Here is a 22166-nt window from a genome sequence, read left to right as displayed (position 1 = left end):
CCCCAGGAGGAGGGAACGGAGAGGAAAAGCTCTCTCTACACCTCTCTGGGAGAGCCCTTTGGCAAGGGCTCACCTTAGACTTAGAAGCTGCAAACCTTTCTCAAAGGTGGGCACACGACAAACTATTGTCTTCCTAGCCAGTCACAGCCCAGAAAGGAAGCTCATGTAAAATGTGACTCTGTTTAATCCAGAGTCCCTTCAGTAGGATAAAGTCCGATCCCTAGGCAAAGTAGGGGAGGTAAAATCTCCTGTGATTAGGATTCTCTTGAAAGGTTTTCCAGATTTTTTAAATTACAGGAGAATGAAGTCAGAACATAAATACGTCCCTGTATCATATAAATTACTAGGTCCGTCCACAATAAAAACAAGAACGCCAATCGGCAGGACGGGGCATTATAGGAAATGAAGATTGTCAGTAAAATCTATAACGCTTTCTTTCTGCTAGACCTTCTGGGAGGTTATAATTGCATTTGGCCAATTCGGGCTTGTCAGTGAGCCTGGCTTCTTAATAGTCTCAACCCTAAAAGGAGTGACTGTCAAAGGGGGAGGGGGGGAACCCAGCTGAAATCAAACAACAAAAACGGGAACTGTAATCCTACCGAAAAGGGAGGAGGGAAGGAAGGGGAGCCTCCTGTATTCATCAGTCAACATTAATGTCCTTTGTTGTTCACCTTTGCACAGAACAGTGAATGCTATCCTGTTCCTTTTTTCTCTCAAATCAGTGCCAGGGTAGTCCTCTCCTAAAGCTGCCTCCCAGCCTCTAAGAGCCAGGCTTTCTGACCCTCCTCTCCTTCGTCACTTTCCAGCCGGCCTCTATGACCCCCACTGCGCTCATCCCCTGATAGAGAAGGTGGCCAGAAGTAAAAATCGCTGCCAAAATCTCGGTTCCCCTCCAAGGACCAAAGAGCGCAGCAGCACAGATGTTGAAATTTATCACCACCATCACCCCTGCTCGCAACACACACCCCAAACACTCGGGAGGCGAGGGAGGAAGGAGGCTATGTCCCGACTCCGTCTGTCACAGGGGATACGGGTGCTACATTCTGCACTCTGGAAATGCCGACCCCCAGCCGCAGGGACTTCGCGCCTCCCTACTGTTTGGGAGTATTCTAGCAGCCGGTTCCTGGTCTTCCTCATCACCCCGGGAAATCTTAGCAGCCCATTGCCAGCTCTCTGCCACTGTGGGCCAGCAGGGGTAGAAGGGAGAGAAACCCTGTTGGCTTCCCCTTCCAACTTGACAGGCAACACGCCCCGCGGCCGCTCCAAACTCCGCCAGCAGAGCCCGGAGCGGCTGTCCGGACGTTCTGGGTTGGGGTTCGAGAAGCGCCGAGTGCGCGGTGAGCAGCAAAACCCCAGAGCTCGCCCCTCAGCCGGAGGCCGGTGTGACCAAGCCAGGGACCCGCTGTGCAATGCCAAGACCTGGCATTTGCAACCTGGCGCGGAGCGAGCAGCGAGGGGGCAAGGACCAGAGAGTGGTAAAAGTTCGCCCGCGAGCACTCACCCACGCCGTATTTCTCGTGCTCCGTAGGTATCCACATGGCTATAAAAGACGCTGAGGGGCTCCGGGCTGTGCAATCCCCGCGCCCCTCCAGTGGCTCACAACAATGCACGGCTCCCGAAGAGCAGCTGCGGCGCTGGAGCACAGCGGATCGCGCGGGCTGCGGCGCTGGGCAGGGGCTGCTCCCGGGGCTCTTGAACGGGCACTGACACTGCACGGCCGAGGCGGAGCCGCCCGCCGCTCTGCCCGCCGCGGCTGTTCACAGCCCTGCGACGCGCTCCCGGGGACCCGGCGGCGCAGTCATTGTTCTGATTCACTGAACTAAGCGAACACGCCGGGGCACTCGCCGGCGCACCCCCGCCCGTCAGCGCCCATCCAGCGCTGCCTCCCCACTGCCTCGCGGCATGTTGGGAGTTGTAGTTCTTACTCTCCCGGCTCCGGAAGAGGGCGTGGCTACAGCAGTTAGGGGCGGGGGCAACTAGTTAGGCTCGCCACATTCGATTGGTCCAAAATGGGACGGCGCCGCAGAGGCGTGTAGGAACTCCCTCAGTGGGTCGGCATGCGACCCCAGGCGCGTTTTTATTGGTGTATCCCCGCTCCGCCCCGCCTACGGCCCGCCCCTTTCTTCTGGGCCAGGTAATGGCTGCTACAGAGGCCCAGGGGCTTCGTGTGGACCCCCAGGAGGATGGGGTCCGCGGCGAAATCGGGCACACGAATCATGAAGGTGAGTGCGCTGTCCCGTAGGTGCGGGTGATCTGTCTTCCTTTTTCTGTGCACGGGGTGCAGCTGGCAGCCGCTCAGACCTTAGAAGCTGGTCAGCTAGGAGACCCCCTTGATGCCAGGCTAAACGCCACGGGCAGGACCCAAAGAGGATGGTGTTGGGCAGACGGAGGTTTCCAGGCTGAGGCTATTTTGGGTGGGAGGAGAAAATGTGAAGAACTGTCTTCCCGGACTCTGAGAAAGCTCCTTTTGCTCTCTTCCGGTTTGGAATTCTGTGCTTTGCACTTGCCGCCAAGTGGCTATGGGTCAGGTCTGAGTCGCACGTGTGTCCCTGTAATGCTGTGATTAGCCGCTATTTCCTCACTAGTATCCTTCGCTCTCCTCGGTTTGCTGAATTTGGCTTTGGGAAGGTGTTTTCTGCAGTTTGGGACGGGTTTCCAAGTTGGAGACTCGTCCTGTCACGGCTCTCCAATACTTAACTCGCGGGTTGCTGGTTGGAGTCCTCTCCAAAGGGGAAGGATGTGTGTCTCTGGTATCATTTGGCCCTGTAGCCTGGGAGATCTTCCATTCTAAGAGAAAAGAGAATTAAATACACTCCAGTGTTCACAGAATATTTAAAAGAGGGTTTTGAAATTCATCACAGCTATTTTGTATTTACCTGACTTGGGTGTTTTCTTCAGTACCACTACAGAGATCAAAAATCAAACTTTCATAGACTACCTTTTCTTGTGGTTGCGCTTCACTTGCCACCCATTTTGTTTAAGTGGATAATTTAGCACGCCAAGTTCTCTTATGTAAGTGGATATGATTTGGGGGTTAATTTGGGTTTTCAGTCCTTGTTGATTTTTTTTTTCCTTTAACCTTCGCAGCTTTTAGTACGAAGTTTTTATCTCAGTAGCAGAGAAATAGAAGTGCAGTTTCTTCCCACTTCCCATGAGTGAAATTCCTATCATGTAAGCAACTATCAATGGGTTTGCCATGTCCCATAGTTATGTTTTTCCAGATTACCAAAGTTCCACAGAGCTACTGTTTTAAGATATAAAGTTGGAAGCTTTGATAACTTTTTCTCATGGATCAGTTTATTTGAGAACTTGCAAATACCTCCAAAGCATAATTAATTACCTTACAGTTACAATTCATTATAAATATTTCAAGCAGTTCATTCTGAGGTATTTAGATTAAAAAAAAAAAATAGTAGCTGGGCAGTGGTGGAGCCCGCCTTTAATCCCAGCACTTGGGAGGCAGAGGCAGGCAGATTTCTGACTCAAAAAAAAGCAAAAAAACAAAACAAAACAAAAAAAATAGTAAAGTTTTTCCACTACACAGTTCCACTTAAAAAGACAAAAGTGATGCATGTTTTATGACATATTCCTTTATAATATACATTGTATACCTAATTTTTAAATAAAAGGGATAATTCTAGTAAACTCAAAGATCTACAATTCTTCTTCCTATTGTTTATCAAAGATACTTTTTTTTTTTTTTAATTGAGACAGGGTTTCTTAGTGTAGCTTTGGCTGTCCTGGAACTCACTCTGTAGACCAGGCTAGCCTTGAACTCAGAAATCTGCCTGCCTCTGCCTCCCAAGTGCTGGGCTCAAAGGCATGCGCCACCACTGCCTGGTGGAAGATTCTTCTATACTGACATTTTTTGTTATATTTTTTTAGTGAATACACTCATGTTCCATACTCTAGTCAGTCCCTTGTTAATAAATGTATAAAGTCACTCTGGTTTTCAAAAGTGTAACAGAGAGTGGGTTTATGTATGTGTATAATATATATTGTATATTATATATTATATATGTGATATAGATGGATAGATAGATCTTTGCCTAGTAGAGTATTAAGTTTGTGTAAATTTTACATAGATGCCAGTTCCCTCTTCAAGGTACTCATCATGAATATTCCCCAATAATAACCAAGTGTCCTTTACCCAATATTTTCAAAAATTATGAGGAAATTATTAATCCAGGACCAGTGTTGAAATATGGTAATACTGAATTAGGTGACTAATGAAAACTTAATTTTAGGCTCCAAATTATCTTCTACAAAACCATTGAGCAGTAGTGAATTTTGAGTGGTTGTCACAAAAACATCCCTTTCCTTACTTTATTCAGAACTGCCCAGTATTATCATTGATTTAGACCACTGACTGGGAGAACTTCATGATTGATTCTTATGTCATTTTTAGTAAGTAAGTAAGTAAATTTATCATTTAAAATTCTGTTTTAATAATGGATCATTCTATGACTTTTATCAGAATTCTTTTCAAATCCTGCAAAATGGGACACACATTTTAGGTAAGAATAATTGCATTAGGGATATATTTCTTCTTAGGCAGGCTCTTAAGTTATCCAGGATGTCTTTCTCTGTAAAATCATACACCTCTTTAATTTCTGGAAAATTGCTGCTTTTCAGAGGTTTCCTCTAATTCTAATTAAAATGTCAGTCTGTGTGTTTAATATCCTGAGACAAAGGGCCTGAGGAGCCGTTTAATAGAAATCCTAGCAGTCCTGTAAAATCTCTGCTAGAAGGAGTCACTAGGTGGAGTGCAGGCATATACGGCTCCCTTGCTGGGACCACTGGGTTCCCTGAGTCCCCAAGCCCCTACATTGGTTGGCTCACAGCAAAATTGTCTTTTGAGAAAAGTCAAAAAGTCTATTTTGTTGGCAGTACAGATAAAGAAAGAGATGGCACCAAGCATGCAAATGTCTTCCTTGCACGTTCTCCAGTGTACAAGAACTCTCTGGTGTTAGGAGAAGGGCCAGGGACTGCACTATGGATGTCTGCTGAGGCTCATGTGGAAAGGAAATTAAATGACAGGGTCAAGCCAAGACTTATCCTGGTTTGCTGTTCATTTGGACAGAAACTAGTGTTTTGTATTTATTTCCAAACAAAAAAATAGGGTTGGGGTAGATGGCTTAGTGACTAGAAGCACTTGCTATGCAGGCATGAGTGCCTGGGTTCAAATCCCAGCTACCCACTTAAAAGCCAAGCATGGCCCCTTGCGCCTGAAACCCTACTTTTGTGAACTGGAAACAGATGGATCCTAGCCGCTCTTTGCCCAGTCTATAAAGCAAAAACAGTGAGCTTCAGGTGCAGTGAGAGTCTGAGGTGAATAAGATGGAGCATGAAAGAGGAAAAAACTGGTGCCCTCCTCTGGCCTTCCCATTCAGGTGTACAGGTGTGCAACACACACATACACACACACACACCAGACAACTATATGTTTATTCTAATGTAGGTTTTATTAAGAAATTAATTAGGTATTGTAAGATTCTGGTGCTCAACCTGGTTGTCTTCAAATGAATACATCGTAGATGATGATGGTGGTGTTTGAGCTTATGGTGCTTGTCCTGCAGAGACCTTATTAATTTCATTGTTATGTGTGTAGAAGGAGTTGTAGAGAGTAGCAAGTGAAAACTCCCTGCTCTTGTATTCCATATTCCAACAAATAGCATCAACTCTAAGCTAGAGGCCTAGGGAGCATTGTTGGGTCCCTTCTTGCCCACAGGCCCTGAATGTGATGAGTTACCAAGTCCCCCTCTGTTCCGCAGCAATGGAATCTGCCCTGCATTCCCCTCCGTACACTCTTCTCATCCTCTTTCCAACCCTGGGCACCGTCACTCCTGATTACCTATCTTGGTCTTGCACCTCCTAGTCTGTGCTCCAGAAAGAAAACTAAGACCTTCTTGGACTTGTTTTGTCTGCCTGATCCTGGCACAGTGTTAATATTTAATAAATGTTTGGCCTAAACAGTATTCTAGCCTTCTCAATCAGAAAAACCTTCCTCTTGACCTCCCTGACATTTAACTTTACCCCTTTTAGTCTATTGAAAACAAATCTATTTGGGGGTCTGCACTGGGAATCTTCACTGTAACTCTGCTGCATGCCTAAGTAGGTCCAGCTTCTCTAGGTAATGCTTATTCTGCTTTTCAGCCTCATCTTTTTTCAGCCCTTTTCCATGTTCATATCGTCATTATCTGCTTCTCTTGTCACACTCTAGTTACTTGTTAGCATCTGCACTTACTAAAGCCAAGCCTTATTTACTTTATATCTGTCAACTGTCAGAGCTCCATGCAATAAGGAGTAACAGTTTAAATGCTGAGGATATTTCTGAAGCTTACTCAAAGTGTTTAGCATGGCTGACACTTTAAGCAGAAGAATTGAAATGGAATAAAAAAAAATGAGGAAATGATTTGTTTGTGAAAGGTATGCGTACCAACTAGAAATGCAAGTATCATCAGAAGGCATTTTGTCAGAACTGATCATGGTGTTTGCATTTTATGTTGTTCTTCTGCCCTTTGTAAAAATGGTCTTCTAATATTATTTAGATAAGGATTAAGTTTTCAGACCTGCCGCGTGATCCTTCCATCATCTGTATGGCTGGTAGCCAGTTTCCTACAGACTGGTTTCTGGTCTCTCATATTTGGCATGGCTATGGAGAGGAGACTAGACTCTATTTGAGAAAGGCTGTATTTCTGTTTTAATTCTGGCCGTGAATAGCTATTTAACAAAGAGGTATGCTGCACATTAGTGAAAATATACACAAACACCAGCCTTGCAAAATTCCTGATTATTTCATTAAGTTACTTGTCTATGAAAGACCAGTATATGTTTGTTCTATAAAGATAGATCTTGGATAATATCTGTTGTTCTCATTATGAAGATGCACCTTACTGAACAATAAAGCTGTCTGGCCTCTGATACTGGATATAAGTCAAAGGAAATAAGTTGTAGTGAAACCCTGGAAAAGCTTAGGAATGCTCCCATAACTGCTTATGCCTGCAAATACCCTCCTGGAACGTGGGGGCTGTCACGGTATCTGTCAGAGCTCTATGCTCACACTATAACTTATGTGCCCTGAAAGCCCTTTACATAACCTTCTATACTGTTTCCACCTTACACAGCTCTGTCCCTTTGCACCCAGATACCCTCACCACACATCCTCCAGGACTCTTCTGTCTGCTGGGATGGCCTTGTGAGGTAGAGGCCTTAGGGTGTCATGGGAAACACAGTTGTTGTATGTCTTGCTTGGTACCAGGACCTTCTCTGAGCATCTTTTTTTTTATTTTTCTATAATACATGAAACCCAACATGTGACTTCTTAGAGGAACCGTTATGAAAAGGGCTATTGTAATAATGGAAGTGGTGATGATGGCTAACATTTGTGAAGTGCTAACTTTGTCCTGTACTTACTGTTTCAAACCACTTACAGTATTTGTCTCATTTAATCCTTTTTCTTTATAAGTGAGGAAAATGATACAAAAAGTGGTGCGTGCAAGGTCACACGGTACCTGAAAGAGAGCTTTTATCCAGTGTACAAGTGTAATAGTTTGACATGGTAACTGAATTCTACTGGATGAAGTCTGAAGCCGACTTTCTTAACTACTAATATGTTCTAAAGTGAATGTTGCTGTAGCAGGGTAGTATGGGGCAGTGAAAAGATTGAGTGACATCAGGCCAACTTAGGATGGAATTCTGGCTCCTTACCAGGTTCAGACCAACAATGCTATGAATGTCCTTCTGTGGCAATACGATATAACTGTCCTGCTGCAAAGCAGATGTGACCCCGTGTGATGATACATACAGTAGCCTGCTCTTCAGGAAATAGTGGCCTTTGTCATGGTCTGATTGTCTTCCCTACTTCCAGGTCAAGTTCCTAGTTGGTGGACACTTGACAATATCATAGTGAATCTATATACACTATATATCTCTTCATGTTAACATAGTTCTGCATTCATATAAAACCATAATGTCCTTCCCAACACACACTCAGGTTCCATCTGGAAAATTGAAAAAATGTCTATCAGAGTCACATAATGGAATTCATGTCTCTAAATCCAGATCAAGGTACCTAGAACTAGACAGTGGATGCTAACAGTCATCTGCAACAGCTGGATACATACATGCTTTTAGTAGCTGTTCCTGGCTAATGTTGTCCCAGAATTAGGGTTCAATGTTGTCATAGCATTTCCACTGCTGTGATAATAAACACTATGACCAAAATCATTTTGGGGAGGAAAAGGTTTATTTCATCTTGGAGTCCATCATCCAGGGAAGTCAAGGCAAGAACTGATGCAGAGGCCATGGAGCTGTCTGTCTTGCCCTTCACAGCTCGCTCAGCTTGTTTTCTTATGGTACCCAGGACCACCGTAAAGCTCTGGGCCCTCTTGCATCAATCTCTAAGTAAGAAAATGCTCTACAGATTTGCCTACAGGCTAATTTTATGGAGGCATTTTCTCAGTTGAGGTTCCCTTTTCCCCAGTGTCTCTAGCTTGTATCAAGTTGACATAAAACTAGCTGGTACTGCTATGGTTTATCAAATAAATACATCTACAGACTTGGCATGTAACTCACAGGACCCGATAGGCTCGTCACTTCATACTGATCAAGTAAGTTCTACTGACCTCAACTCAAATGTGAGCAGGGTAGCAGTTTTTCAGAAGTAATAATAATCTCATTGATCCATCTTTGGCTTTTCTTTACATCTGATCCCATCATTATGTGACTAGTGCTATTTGTTTGCAAAGCGTGCAACTGAGGTTAGGTACTATCTTTAGCCATAGGAACCCAAAAAATGGTTTTTGAAGCTAAACAGGACTTCATCTTTTCTTTCTTTAGTGTGGAACTCAGCAACTGACAAGTACTAGAATACTTTAATACCATTTGTCACATAGGCTTTCTCCATATTTATCATATCTTAAATAATAAACATATAGAAGGAAATGTATGGAATAATAGTCAAGACTGGATTCAAATGTTGACTATTCTACTTTGCAACAATAAACTTAAGAAAGACTTTTCAACCTCACTGAGCCTAAATTTCATCAGAAAAGAAATGGTGCTGCTAGCATTGTTGAGCACTTAATGAAGTGGCATGTGTGAAAGCCATTGAAGACCCTTGAGAAAACAGAAGCACAGGCTAGGAGGTGTTATCTAAAGAGGCATAGTGGGCTTGGAATTGAACAATCTGGATTGTTAAAAAACTGGGTGGCTTTGAGCCAATCAAGGGACTTCATTTCCATTATTACAAGTGAAGTAGGGACAAGAGAGGAATAGGGTGTCACATTTATAATTCCGACCCTGTACAACAAAAAGGTCCCATCCTGTTCTGTTCTTATAGTAAACAAAAAGCCCACCTGGTGCAAGTCCCAAAGTCAAAGGAGCCATTGAGCGGTATCTTGGAGGGGGGTGGGGAGTGGGGAAGGAGCGAGAGTGGAGGGTGTGGGGATGGGGAGGGGTGTCTTAAAACAAAGGACAAGATTTCTTTGAAAATGCCATCCACTTGACTGGTAGAAAATGACTAGACTGGATCACTCCAGAAACAGCAGAAAAAGACCCACATCCCTTACTCTAATGTGGGTCTTCCCATTTACCTCTATAAAAGCTTTTGTCTGCAAAGTTTGCTCTCCTTGTTTTATTTCTGTAGACACTGAGATCAAAGAACCTGGTATCTGGTCTCACACTGCTGCTGCTACTACAGAACTCGGACTATACCTTTACTTATTAATTAGGTGTTTTTGTTTCAAGACAGAGTTCACTATGGAACTCAGTGTGTAGGCTTGGCAGCCTGGAATTTGGACACTCTGCCTCCCCAGCACTGCGAGGTACCAGACTGTTTTGTATTGCTGATAATTGAACCCAGAGAATTCTGCATGCTAGGCGAGCACTCCGTCACTTACACAGCCAGCTCCTGGATATAGCATCCAAACTAAAAGAAAACAGGGGACTTCAGCAAAGCTCTGCAAGGACAAGCCCCTCCCTGGTTGTATAGAAAATCTCACAAATCTAGGGACTGTCACATATTCCTTTTGCCCTTAGTCTCAGAGACAGTATCATGTTGTGATGGCATTTGGGCTTGTTTGAGTGGTGGCTGAGTATCAGCTACTTGCTTCCTTCTGTATGGACAAAAAAATAAAGAGGATTCTTTGGCTTTGTCCATGGAGTCTCTGGGTTCTGCTCAGCATCCCTGTCTTAGCAGAACAAATGGTCCTTTCTGTTTCCTGGTTGCCCCTGAAAAATGTGGACACATTTAAATCTATGATGTATATTGACTTAGGAACTTACTGAAGTTTGTAAATGACTTTATTTGTATAAAGAAGGAAATTCCCATTTCATGGCTGGCTTTCTCTAATGCTTTCTTAATTCTTAATGGAAAGACGGCCTTTCCCATCTCACCTCTAATTAATGCTTTTATCTGGATACACTGAGATACTTGATTTTTTTTTTTCCCTCAGTAAGGACTTCAGAATTGTAATTGTGGCTGTTTATTTAGCACAGTCTTCTGTTGTATAACAGACTGCTCTTCACCAGTAATAGCCAATTAGAAAAGAAAATATCTGATCGTAATTACCATTAGAATGCAATTAATAGCAGGAGCTGTTGTTGGGCTGCAGCATCAATCGGCTATCTCTTCTAAATCACATGTAACTAATTTGTTCAAAGAAGAAAGAGAATGAAAACGAAAGGAAGATGAGAACCTGGAGCTCCTTGGAATGTCTCACAGGCCAATTTAGGAATGGCTTTTGAAAGCTTTTCAAGTATGCGGCCATTGATGAGAGGAAGTATTGCTAATAACTGACTGGGACACTCACCGAGTTATTTTTTTCCAGCAGTAATAGAAAAATACATAGAAAATATGCATTAGTGAAGACAAGGACTGGGAATCTTGACCCCACTCCTGCTTCTGACTGATTTCATAGTCATTTGTACCCCTGGTCAAGATTTCCTGGTTGTAAACACTAGCATAAGCTCGTGTCAGGGTTCTTTCAAGTAAATCTTTCTGGTTTTACTTTTTTAAAAAGGCATTGAGTTTTCATTTCCTGGGTTTTGTAAAAAAGCGCACATCAGAGTATTTCCTCAAGAATAAATTCCACACTTGGCATTCATTAATCAGTTGTGTCAGGTTAGAAAATTAGCTGACCCATTGCCAAGATTTGACTTCTGAGTCCCTCGCTCCAAGACAACATAAATAGATCATTAGACTGCTTCTGATCAGATTTAGGCAGAGCCCATCATGGATGTGAATGAATCATCAATTACACATTCAGGAATGCTTGCCTGTTGTAATAGGACAGTTCCCTGTATAGAGTTGTGCTCAAGTCCAGATACAAGAGGAAATGGTGATTAACAGCCAAAAAGACTGAGTGTGTTCCAAGTTGGGAGGTAGAAATTTCTGATCAGATATCAGGATGATAAGATAGTGAGAATTTATACAAATTGATCTAAGTGGATTCCAGCTGAAACTGAACGATTCAGGCTGGAAAAGACAGGCTTCCCTTTTTTTTTTTCTTTTATTAGATATTTTCTTTACTTACATTTCTTTTTCTTTTTTTTTTTCCCATCATCAATACATTTCAACTGTTCTCTTCTTTCCTGATTTCCCCTCCCCAAAAAAATCCTATTCCCTCCCCTCTTCCCCTGCTCACCAACCCACCCTCTCCTGCTTCCTAGCCCTGGCATTCCCCTCCACTGGGGCATAGATCCTTCACAGGACCAGGGGCCTCTCCTCCCATTGATAACCGACTAGGCCATCCTCTGCTACATATGCAGCTGGAGCCATGAGTCCCAGGACAGGCTTCCTTAAGGAAAGGTTGCAGGGAGATGAGGGGTCTTTGTTGGTAGCAAGGGCATATCAGCAGGTAAACAGGGCTTTAGGGACAGGAATCAAGTTATAGGCTTTGGAGAAGCAGGTTTAGGGGACCATGGATTCTGGGTGAAGTATCAAGTCAATTAAGTTCTATAGATCGGGTCAATAGATGAAGGATCCAGTTGCTAGAAAAAGAATACACGTTGAGATTTGATATCAAGACCCTGGCTATATGCCAGTAGCTAACATTCCAGACCTCCATAAAGAGGAGGCCAAGTAGACTGAGCTGACACAAAGCCAGTGTGTTAGAGAACATAGCCAAAGTGATGGTGGGACATGCTCGTTAGTGATTCTTGCAGGAGGCTTAGCACCAGACGGGACATCACAAATGGTCATGTGGCTGGCTACTAACTCTGAGCTCTTTAATTCTGAGTGTCCGCAAATTGTAAGATAACTCTACAGCATAAAGGGATAGCACCCATCTTTTTTATGATCCCTACACTGTAAGGAATTGGATGCTGTGGTCTTCCTATTGCTATTATTTCCCTTGTGAAATGTTTTGTTTATTGACAGAACAGATTAGATTATGTTCATAACTACCAGGCTCATGAGCTATTTTTTGGTACCAACAATTATCATTGTTCCCTTAAAGAGGGATATTCTCTCTTTGCTTTGTTGAATTTTGTTTTTCCAAACCCAGTGTCTTTGCATACTAGACACTCTGTCTCTGAGCTAAATATCCAGGCCGATTTTCCTTTCAGTACTCAAAAGGCGGCGTACACCAAACATGCAAGTTTACCCTGTTGTTGTTTGTTTGTTTCTTTGTTTTGGGGACAGGGTTTTTCTATGTAGCTCTAGCTGGCCTTGAACTCACAACATAGACCAGGGTGATATCAAGCTCACATTAGATCTTCCTCCCTGTCCTAAGTGCTGGGATTAAAGGCATATACCACCATGCCCAGCGAAGCTCACATTTTCTGAGGACCTAGATGAGCTAGAGATGAACCAAACCCCTTAGATAGTAGACTATCTACTCTATCATCAAAGAATATCATCTCTATGCTGTCATGCTTTTAAGATATTTTTATAGAAATTTATTTTTTATTCATTGTGTAAGTGAATTAGCTAAAACCAACATTAAATTAATATGTTATTTATGCTTATAGGGACAGTACTCTGATTCCATAGAATTATAAGACAAAAAAGTATTATCTTTTTACATATACAGAATTTCATGAGTGAACAATTTACAAATATAAGTTATATAGCTTTCCTCCAGAATTTATTCTAATTTTATGACTGTTCAGGAGGTAACTATTCTATTTAGTTTTCTAAACATTTAACTACCACTTTCCATTTATGAATTATACCTACTCAAATTTTATGTATGCTAACCTTCCATGGAATTTAATATAGGAAACTAGTCAGGGTCATCTCCCCATTATTTATTAAGAATTTAGACATTCCAAAAAGTTCTAAGAAGAGGCCTCCGCTGTGCCTATGATAGGGCCTTTGGGGTGGTGCTTTTCCAGCATCCTGGGCCTTTGGGGTGGTGCTTTTCACAGCCTCCTGGGCCTTTGGGGTGGTGCTTTTCCAGCATCCTGGGCCTTTGGGGTGGTCCTTTTCCAGCATCCTGGGCCTTTGGGGTGGTCCTTTCACAGCCTCCTGGGCCTTTGGGGTGCATCCTGGTTTGGCTTTGTGCCTTTGTTCCAAAACTTGAAGGCTACTAATTCCTGAAGTTAGGTTATACAAAAAACAGCATCTTTTCCTGTTGAATGATGTAGCTTCTTTTATATATATACATAAAAATATTAAAAAATTATATAACAAAACCTATCATTTTAGCTCTATGAGAATACTTATTCTTCAAGTTGGTGCCCTTTTTTTCTCTCTTTCCTTTCTCCTTTGCTTTTACATCCACACTGCTTAGAGTGTGCTCTACCACTAACCTATATCTGCATTCCAATTTATTTAATTTTAATATCACCTCTTACTACATTTGCATTAAAACTTAACTATTGACTATAGAAAGAAAAGTTGGCTCAGTAACCCATGTTACTGAGTTTCTGACCCATAGTTTGGAGTACTCAACCCTGTGCTTTATTATATTGTCAGGTTACCATGGTTATTTAATGCATTATTTAAGTTAATAAAAAATTTAACCCACATTCTTCTATCAGCTTTCAATGACTTCAAGAATGTGAGTCCATTTTTAACCTATTTGTGTGTAACATCAGTGTCAAAAGTGTCTGTAGAACATTGCCATTTATGAATTAGATGATAAATTCAGGCTCTCTTTGATGCTTGTAGAGGAATTGTTTGGTGAAAGGTTGTTTAAAACAGCTTTAATGTGATTCATAGTACCCGTTGTTATTCACTTCTAGTTGGCAGTCATGAGATCCAACTGGCAACTCTCCATTTCTTCAGGACTCACTCTCACTTTCATTAAATGTGGTCTCCTAGCAGACCGACTTAGGCAGTTTACAAGGCAGAGCTGGATGGCTCCCTTTTGTCTTGTTGCTCTTCCTGAAATTAGGTTTGCTGTATATTTTGTAGTAATGCATTAGAGAATCGGACTCTAACCATATCATTCTTATGGTTATCAAGAACGGCTATGGCTTTATCAGGGTTAGTTATCTGCTTGAGTTCAAATACATTCCCATTTGTGTGTGACCTGATTTGTAGCTTTGTGCCAACCTAAGTTGTATTCCACAACTACATGCTTCACTCACCTTTTCCTCTTTCTTTTATTTCTTTATGTGTGTAGATGTTTCATCTGCTTGTATGTGTATACCACATTCATGCCTAGTGCCCTGGGACTAGTCACAGAAGTTTATGAGCCTCTGTGTGAGTGCTGGCAATCAATTCAGGGCTCTCTGGAAGAGGAGCCATCCCTCCAACACCAAGTGTCACTTTTTTGTTGGTAGCGGTGTTGGTTGGTGGTTTGGTTTTTTGGGACTGGGATTCTCTGTGTAGCCCTGGCTGTCTTGGAACCCCCTCAGTAGACCAGGCTGGTCTAAACTCAAGAGATCTGCCTGCCTTGCCTTGTGAGAGCTGGGATTGAAGGTATGTGTCACCATGGCCCTGCCCAAGTGTCACTTTTACATTATTCTTTTTTTTTTTTTCCTTTTTTTCTTTTGGTTTTTCGAGACAGGGTTTCTCTGTGTAGCCCTGGCTGTCCTGGAACTCACTCTGTGGACCAGGCTGGCCTCGAACTCAGAAATCTGCCTGCCTCTGCCTCCCAAGTGCTGGGATTAAAGGCATGTGCCACCACTGCCCGGCTGACCAAGTGTCACTTTTAATGTGAAGTCTTTCCAGAAGTCACAGCTGAAGTCACTTCATACATTTTTGTAGGTTTCCTTATAAACTAATAGTTTCCTAGAAGAATCTATAACTACTTATACAGAAATGGATTTTAATGTTCTTCATTCAGCTTGTTACTATATTTCCTAAGGTTTCTCTGAATTCCCAGAAAACTGTGTGTCTTATGACATTGAACTGTGCTCACTCACTGTTCTGAAGGCCAGAACACCAGAATGAAGTCTCCAATATGGTCACCCGGTTTCTGAAGACTCCAAAGGAAAACTGTCTCTGCCTCTTGAAGTTGTGGGTGGCACTTTGTGTTCTTGGTGTGGCAGTACAACTCAAGTCACCTGTCTTAGTCTCTGTGTTCCCTTCTGCTGTTCACACTTCTCCTCCCTTCCTGTCTCTAATGAGGACATCTGTCATTACATTGAGAGTTCGTCATAATCCACAATGATTGTATCTCAAGACTTTTACCATAATTATGAATGCAAAGACCCTGTTTTAAAGTAAGATCACATCCTCAGGTGCTAGATGGTATGTGCTTTGTGAGTCACCATTCAGGTAGCAGCATGTACTAAATTTATGCACACAGGTAGCATCCTTTTTTTTTTTTTTTTTTTTTTTTTTTTTTTAGTAGACTTGGAACTTAAGTTCCAATCCACCGTATCCATTAATATCAGGCCCCTATCCAAATACATACAATTGTTACCATGTAAATTTGCATCATTGCCATTTTTACTCTACTTCCTGTTGATTTTTCAAGGGATTTTGAGTGTCTACAGCATATCCCAAGTCCTTTTGCTTATGGAGAAGTAGTTATCCATTTGTCTTTCATGTCTACAGCCCTTGAAATCTGTTCGCAGGATGAGATTGAGAGCAGAATGTGCAAAGAACCCTGAGTTTGCAGGCAGAAGAATCAGGTCACTCACAACACAAGAAGATCTTAAATAAACATCAGTTTCTGTGTATTCGCTTTTTAATAAGCAAAACAAAAGCAATAATATTACTGCAAAGTGCTAAGGTGAGTGGGAATACTTGGCTGATAATTTTTAAAGATAGAAAGTTATATGAATGAAGTTACATGAGTCACCAAACATGTGTAAATGCCAAGTGGTAGGTAGCACCTGTGTGCAAATTGAAAGGATGCCCCTGTAGACCTGACCACGGGTTTGTCTCACTTGAACAGTGCAACCAGTCCCTTCCCCTTTTAAACTGTCACTTGCCGTTTACTGTAGATGTTTACAAAGTAAGTTTGCTTTGTTGTTGATACAGAAAGAAAAATCACCTTGAGAAATGTGCTAAGAGGACAAGATGCCACCCGTGTCTTCCTTGAGCATATAATTTAACAGGGAAAGAGATGTGCTCACCAGGAAATAGGCTGAGTGCTGATGAAAGGAGGGGCCTTTGCTTGGAAAGGGTGATCCAGTGGCTTCCTGGGAGATGGACACAGGTCAGAAAGATCAAGCCCCCGTGAGTGAGCACAGCAACTGAACTAGATAGAGTGACACCTTTTGTAAAAGCAAAGCAGAAGAGCACGATGCAGTCCAGGGACATGTCACATGTTACAGGGTAGTTGACCATACTGTGAACCCTGAGGTTGATGGATTTACTGAAAAAACCTTGTGTGGATCAGCCCCAACACACCTTTCATCCAAGAGCTAAGTAAAGTCAACCTCAGTCAAGAGGCAGAGCGAGGAACCAGCTGATAGGAAGCAACTGTGAACCGAAAGGAGTGACGTTGAGTTTGAAGGATCCTGAGGACAGCCTGGCGGAAAAGGGAACTTAACTCCTTATGGGACTTTATCAGTGGAGTAGGAAGGACGGCTGGACACTTTTTCTGCCTCTCGGAGCTAGCAGGTTTTCATCCCAGCACCTGGCTCCTGAGGCTTAATGGCTGGGTTTTTGTTGTTGTTTTTTTAAAACAAGTGAATATCTCCTAAAAGCTGTCTAACATTCTGAGCCCCTCTATCGTGACTGGATGTTCCACAGACTCGGTCGTTGATCTCCACGAGGCTGAGCAGTCACCAAACCAGTTAGTAAATCTTCCCAGTTAAAAGAACACGTTGGCAGGTCCCCCTAGAAATAGAAGACTCGAATTCTGGATATTCTGGGTTTGGATCTCAGCAAGTGTTTACTAAGCACTAATTATACATGCGCCAAAAAAGAACAAGGACCAAACGCCTGTCTTGAAGGAACCCTGTCTTGAGGGGACCTTTTAGTTTCTAGAATAGGGGAGCCTTGTGGAAGGTCACAGAGTCACAGGAAGTGAGAACCAAGCAAAGGGGCACAGGAAGTAAGAGGTCTCCAGCTTCTATGTGGGGTTCAGAGACCGTGGCTTTTAGACAGGACTCTGCCAGACGACCAAGAGCAAGTATGCATTTCCTATAGAGGAGTCTCTATATCAGGGCTTAGGGACCCCTCTGCCAGCATTTTTTCAAAGCCTGAATAAATAACAGGGCTGAGAAGGCAATAAGGACTTCATCGAAAAGACCTGTGGGCCATGCAGAACAAAGTGGGGTTCCCCTCCATGCCGAGGAGGTGCAGTGGCAGCACAGGGCATGAGGACTCTAGTTAACAAATCTGTTGTTTCTAAAGTTTAATCAGATGTCCAAGTAAAGAATTCTCCCTAAAATGTGTGAGCTTTCTAACCGTGAACCTGCCCGTGCCCCATGCCCCGCGACCCGTGCCCCATACCCCGCGCCCCACGCCCCGTGCCGTGTGACCCACCCTCACTGGTGGAACCTCGGCTACTTCCCTGCCACAGAGATTTAGCTGAGGCTTTTGTTTTTTCCTTACTTGTGACCTTACTTGTGACCATTACGCAGATGTGAGTTCCACATTAAAGGGGTCAGTTCAGGGCTAAGGTCACAATCAAGTCTCGGTGTAAATGTTCATTTCACTTACGAATGTTGAAATCTGTACTTTGAATTTTCTTTATTTCCCAGATAATGTAACTTTTAGAGCCATGCTTTTCTTATTTGTAAGGCACTCATAGCTGACATTGTCCCTGTGTGATCAAAATCCCCTCAGGTCTCCTGCTGTTCTCTGCTTTGTTTTGACTCACATTAAGTTTTTCAGACCTCCTGTCCTTCGGGGTTTGCAATAAGGAAACAAGTGTGTCCTGATGCACATATATATACATATATTTGTATATGTATATATACATAATATTTATATATATTAATTTTTTAAAACCTTTGAAAATGCTGCTAGTTGTAAAATTCAGCATGCTATGTTGGGGGGACAGTGTTTATCATTACTCTCTCCATTATTAAAATGCCCATACAAAGCTGCAGCTCTCCTTTCTTGCCAGAAGGATTGGCAAGGCCAAGCCACCCTTACCCACATTCCAGAGATACTCAGTCTCCTACTGAGTGCTTCTCCTTAAGGCCAGGCTGCACATGCTGTGAGTTATCTCTGACACCTCAGATGAACACCATATGGTCCTGATGCTAGGTTGCAACTTTACAGATTTCTTTTTCCTATTTTTTTTCCATTTTCCCTTCCTAGCTTTCCCCCCATTTTGGCAATACATTTGAATAGGTCACCTCATGGCCTGCAAATATTTTCCTCAGCATGGTGTCGTCTTTAGTTTCTTACGCAAGGAAGTGGTCTATCCCCTTATCCCCAACCCTCATCTTACGTTAAATGCTGCAATCAAGACAAGCATGAGACATTCCAATTCAAAAACTTTTCAATCAACTTTTGTGCAATTTAGCTATACTTCCTAGTATATTTACTTCAAATGGGTCATCTTGAGGAGTTAAGAAAAAGAAAAACAGGGGGCTGGTGAGATGGCTCAGAGGGTAAGAGCACTGACTGTTCTTCCAAAGGTCGTGAGTTCAAATCCCAGCAACCACATGGTGGCTCACAACCACCCATAATGAAATCTGATACCCTCTTCTGTGTACTCATTTATAATAATAAATAAATCTTTAAAAAAAAAAAGGAAAACAAAACAAAAAAAATGTATAGCTTCCAATTTATTATGCAAGAAATTGTTGCCAGGCAAAGGTGGTGGCACACCTTTAATCCTAGAACTCAAAAGAGAAACACATCTCTGAGTTCAAGGCCACCCTGATCTACAGTGAGAGTTCTGGACATCCAGAACACAGAAAAACCCTATCTTAACCAAAAGAGGAAGAGGAGGAGGAGGAAGAGGAGGAAGAGGAAGAGGAGGAAGAAGAGGAAGAGGAGGAGGAGAGGCAGCAGCATCAGGCAGGCAGAAAGATAGGAGGGGAGGAAGGAAGGAACTGTACATTTAAAGTTTCTCTAGTTAGTTCCCTTAGTGAAAATAGCAGGATATATGCAAATCTGTCACCAGATATTAATTAATTAACTAATTTGTTAATAACCACCACCACCACCCCCTTTGCTGAGAGTTATTTTAAAGCCTTTGTGTGATATTTTAAAAGACTAAGCAGATGACTTGAGACCTACAAGAAACCCAGGGAATTAAATAGCTAGGAGTAAGTAAAATCTGGATCAAAGCTTCAGGGAGAAACAAAGGAATCGATGTATCCATCAGAAACAAAGGGTAGCAAAATAAACTATAATGTATCCGGAGAGGTAAAACAAAGTGTCCTGCCTGTAATCATGCTAGGGGTAATCCTTCAGGCAGATAGACCAGCTTCTCCAGCATCTCCTCCTCAGTAAATCTGCCCTATCTGAGTCAGGAGGTCCTAAGAATCGAGGACACTTCGCTGGATAGCTAGCAATAACATAGGCACTGAAATGATGGGCAAAGGTTGAAACTGCTCTCAGGATCCCTCTGACTCCTAAATCTGGATTGTCTTCAATGGAAGGTTTGTTGTTAGAACAGTGTGGTGACAAAGGTTGGCCACCATGTCCAAGTCAAGAATGTCCTCCTATAGCTCTCCTGCATGGCTTTGGCAGGCATCTTACACTGATGTCCATTAGTATACTGCCTCCTGTTCTTCAGTGATGTCTGCTGACTCTGAGCCCAAGGTTACCTGAGTGTCCACTCCTACTATGTCAGCACAGCAATTTTCATAAAATGTGTCATATATCCAGTCCACCAGCCCTCATCCATATTGTCTCTTCCTCGTATATTTTCCTTGCCTGTTCCTCTCTTAAACTCCTACGTTCCTTATGGCTTGGTTTAGATTTCACCTTCACCTTTTCTGGAAAGTGTTCTGCCTCAACTTCTTGTCTCACGCTAATAGTAACCATCGATCCATTCTCTTCCTTTCTCAATCAGTTTCCAAGTTTACTTCCCATGTTAGAGTTCTGAATGTAATACTCTTTGCTCTTTTACATTGTGCTCAGAAACTCTGTAGGTGATGTGTGTGCCTCCTGATACCCAGCCCTGGGATAGGATTAGACACCTATCTGCTGTATGTTCAGGGCTGAGGTTAAAGTCCAGTTGCTCACCATCTTCTCCTTGTCTTTAGTGTGTTCTGTACTGTGCATATGGTTGTGTGATGTGTGTGATGTTTGTACTTGTTAGTGTAGGTGTGCACATGTGTATGCAGATACATGTGCATCTGGATGCAAATACACATAGAGACCAGAGGTCAATATTGGAATCTTCCTTAGTCACTCTGCACCTTTAGTTTTTTGAGACAGGATCTCTCACTGAACCTGAAGTTCATCCATGTGTCTAGGCTAGCCAGCTAGTGAGATTCAGAGTTCTCCTGTCTCCAGCCAAATCCTGTATGGGCTGGCAGTGCTGGCTGGCAGTATACCACCATGCCCCATTGAGTGTGTGTGCCCAGGAATCTAACTCAGGTGCTTATGCTTGTGTGGCAGGCACTTTACTGACTGAGCATCTCTCAAGTCCCAAAGACACTGTCCTTAAAGACCTTCCTCCAGCTCTCCGGTCACACCTTTGCAAAGGAAGAGTTTAAGAAGCACTGGTCTGAGCTCTATGGGCTTGACTGCCTTTAGGACATGAGATGTTCAGCAGCAGCTGTGGAGGTCACAGGAGTTTGTTTGTTCAGTGACATTGTCAGGGCAAGTGCCAGCCCATTAGCATCTCCTTCCTCAGTGGCAGAGCTGAGTCAGCAGGGCCATCACTGTAGCAGCAGGACATTGTGTTGCTTCTGATGTTGACAGCTGATGATTATATTGTAACATTGGCATGCAAGTAATATTCTGAGGCGTTATCTCTAAATATTAAACCAGTTTCCACTTGTCATATTGGAAAAACCAATGTTACTTTTTTACAGTTGTATTCCCTTTGTAAGCTCTGTTAGAGTTCTCATATAAAATGGCGAATATAATTCCTCCTGCTTATGTGACTGCGTCTTTCTGTCTTTCCGATTAGACTAATTGCTCTTTTGCCTTTTTAATTATTTAGGTAATTTTAACTTCCAGGGCACAAGGGTTTTTGTTCAGAATCACCTGCTGCTGGCTTTAAACTGCTTAATCTCTCCGGTTCACAGGTGGGTGGCCCCTGCTGCTTCTCATACAGCACAAGGGATGAGGCAGCTAAGTCACCACAAAGGTTTCTCATAACCTAAATGCATCCCAAAGGCGCTCGACCTTCTGAAAGCATCATGCTGGTGACTAAGCTTCAAAGTGAACATTCTAGAAGAACAGAAGCATTCAGACTACAGTCATGCCAAATCTCCATTTTCATAAATGAGCTATCCTATACCACCAATAGTATAGGCCTAGTCTTCTCTGAGAATAAAGTACATTGCCAGACTTGGTTTGGTTTAGTTTGGTTTAGAGCCAGAGGTGCTCTCTAAGCGTAGACTGGCCTCTTCAGTGACAGTAGGCTGGGCACTAAAGGCAGTTCAGTGCTGCTGCCCACAACACCCCATCATCTATTCTATCCCCTCTACCTTAGTGACACCGACGGCAGGAGGAGTCAGTGTGTATGACCTGATCTAGCATGGATTTCAGTATGGGAGTTAATAGAAAAGAGCTCTGTGCTTACCAAGCGGAGTTTCAGGCTTCTAGAGAGAAGCACACTCAAGAGTCTTCACAATGTAGCATCTCAAAGAGTTGCCAAGAGACTACCCGCCCTCAGCTCTTGTCACAGACACCTTGTTTTCCTCTTTTTTTTTTTTTTTTTTTTTTT

General features: G+C 42.9%; 2 protein-coding genes across 9 annotated transcripts in view; one reads left to right on the top strand and one right to left on the bottom strand.

Moving 5' to 3' along the window:
- Positions 1 to 1896, bottom strand: part of Dock4 (dedicator of cytokinesis 4) — a 411188-nt gene extending 409292 nt beyond the window's left edge. For 6 of the 7 annotated variants that reach the window (XM_031357376.1, XM_031357375.1, XM_031357373.1 and 3 more), the window contains exon 1: positions 1502 to 1857. In XM_031357376.1, coding sequence (XP_031213236.1) covers positions 1502 to 1538 — 37 coding nt within the window. In that variant the 5' untranslated portion in view covers positions 1539 to 1857. Of the gene's footprint in view, positions 1 to 1501 lie in introns of all 7 variants that reach the window. The other variant, XM_031357369.1, reaches the window with a different exon arrangement.
- A 96-nt stretch (positions 1897 to 1992) lies between these two features.
- Positions 1993 to 22166, top strand: part of Znf277 (zinc finger protein 277) — a 123438-nt gene continuing 103264 nt past the window's right edge. Inside the window, exon 1 of one of the 2 annotated variants that reach the window (XM_031357378.1) lies at positions 1993 to 2222. In XM_031357378.1, the coding sequence (XP_031213238.1) occupies positions 2138 to 2222 (85 nt within the window). In that variant the 5' untranslated portion in view covers positions 1993 to 2137. The remainder of the gene's footprint in view (positions 2223 to 22166) is intronic. The other variant, XM_031357379.1, reaches the window with a different exon arrangement.

Source organism: Mastomys coucha, unplaced genomic scaffold (assembly GCF_008632895.1).
Source record: "Mastomys coucha isolate ucsf_1 unplaced genomic scaffold, UCSF_Mcou_1 pScaffold6, whole genome shotgun sequence".
NCBI lineage: Eukaryota > Metazoa > Chordata > Mammalia > Rodentia > Muridae > Mastomys > Mastomys coucha.
Note: the sequence above shows the minus strand (reverse complement) of the source record. Positions and strands in the feature narration are given on the sequence as shown.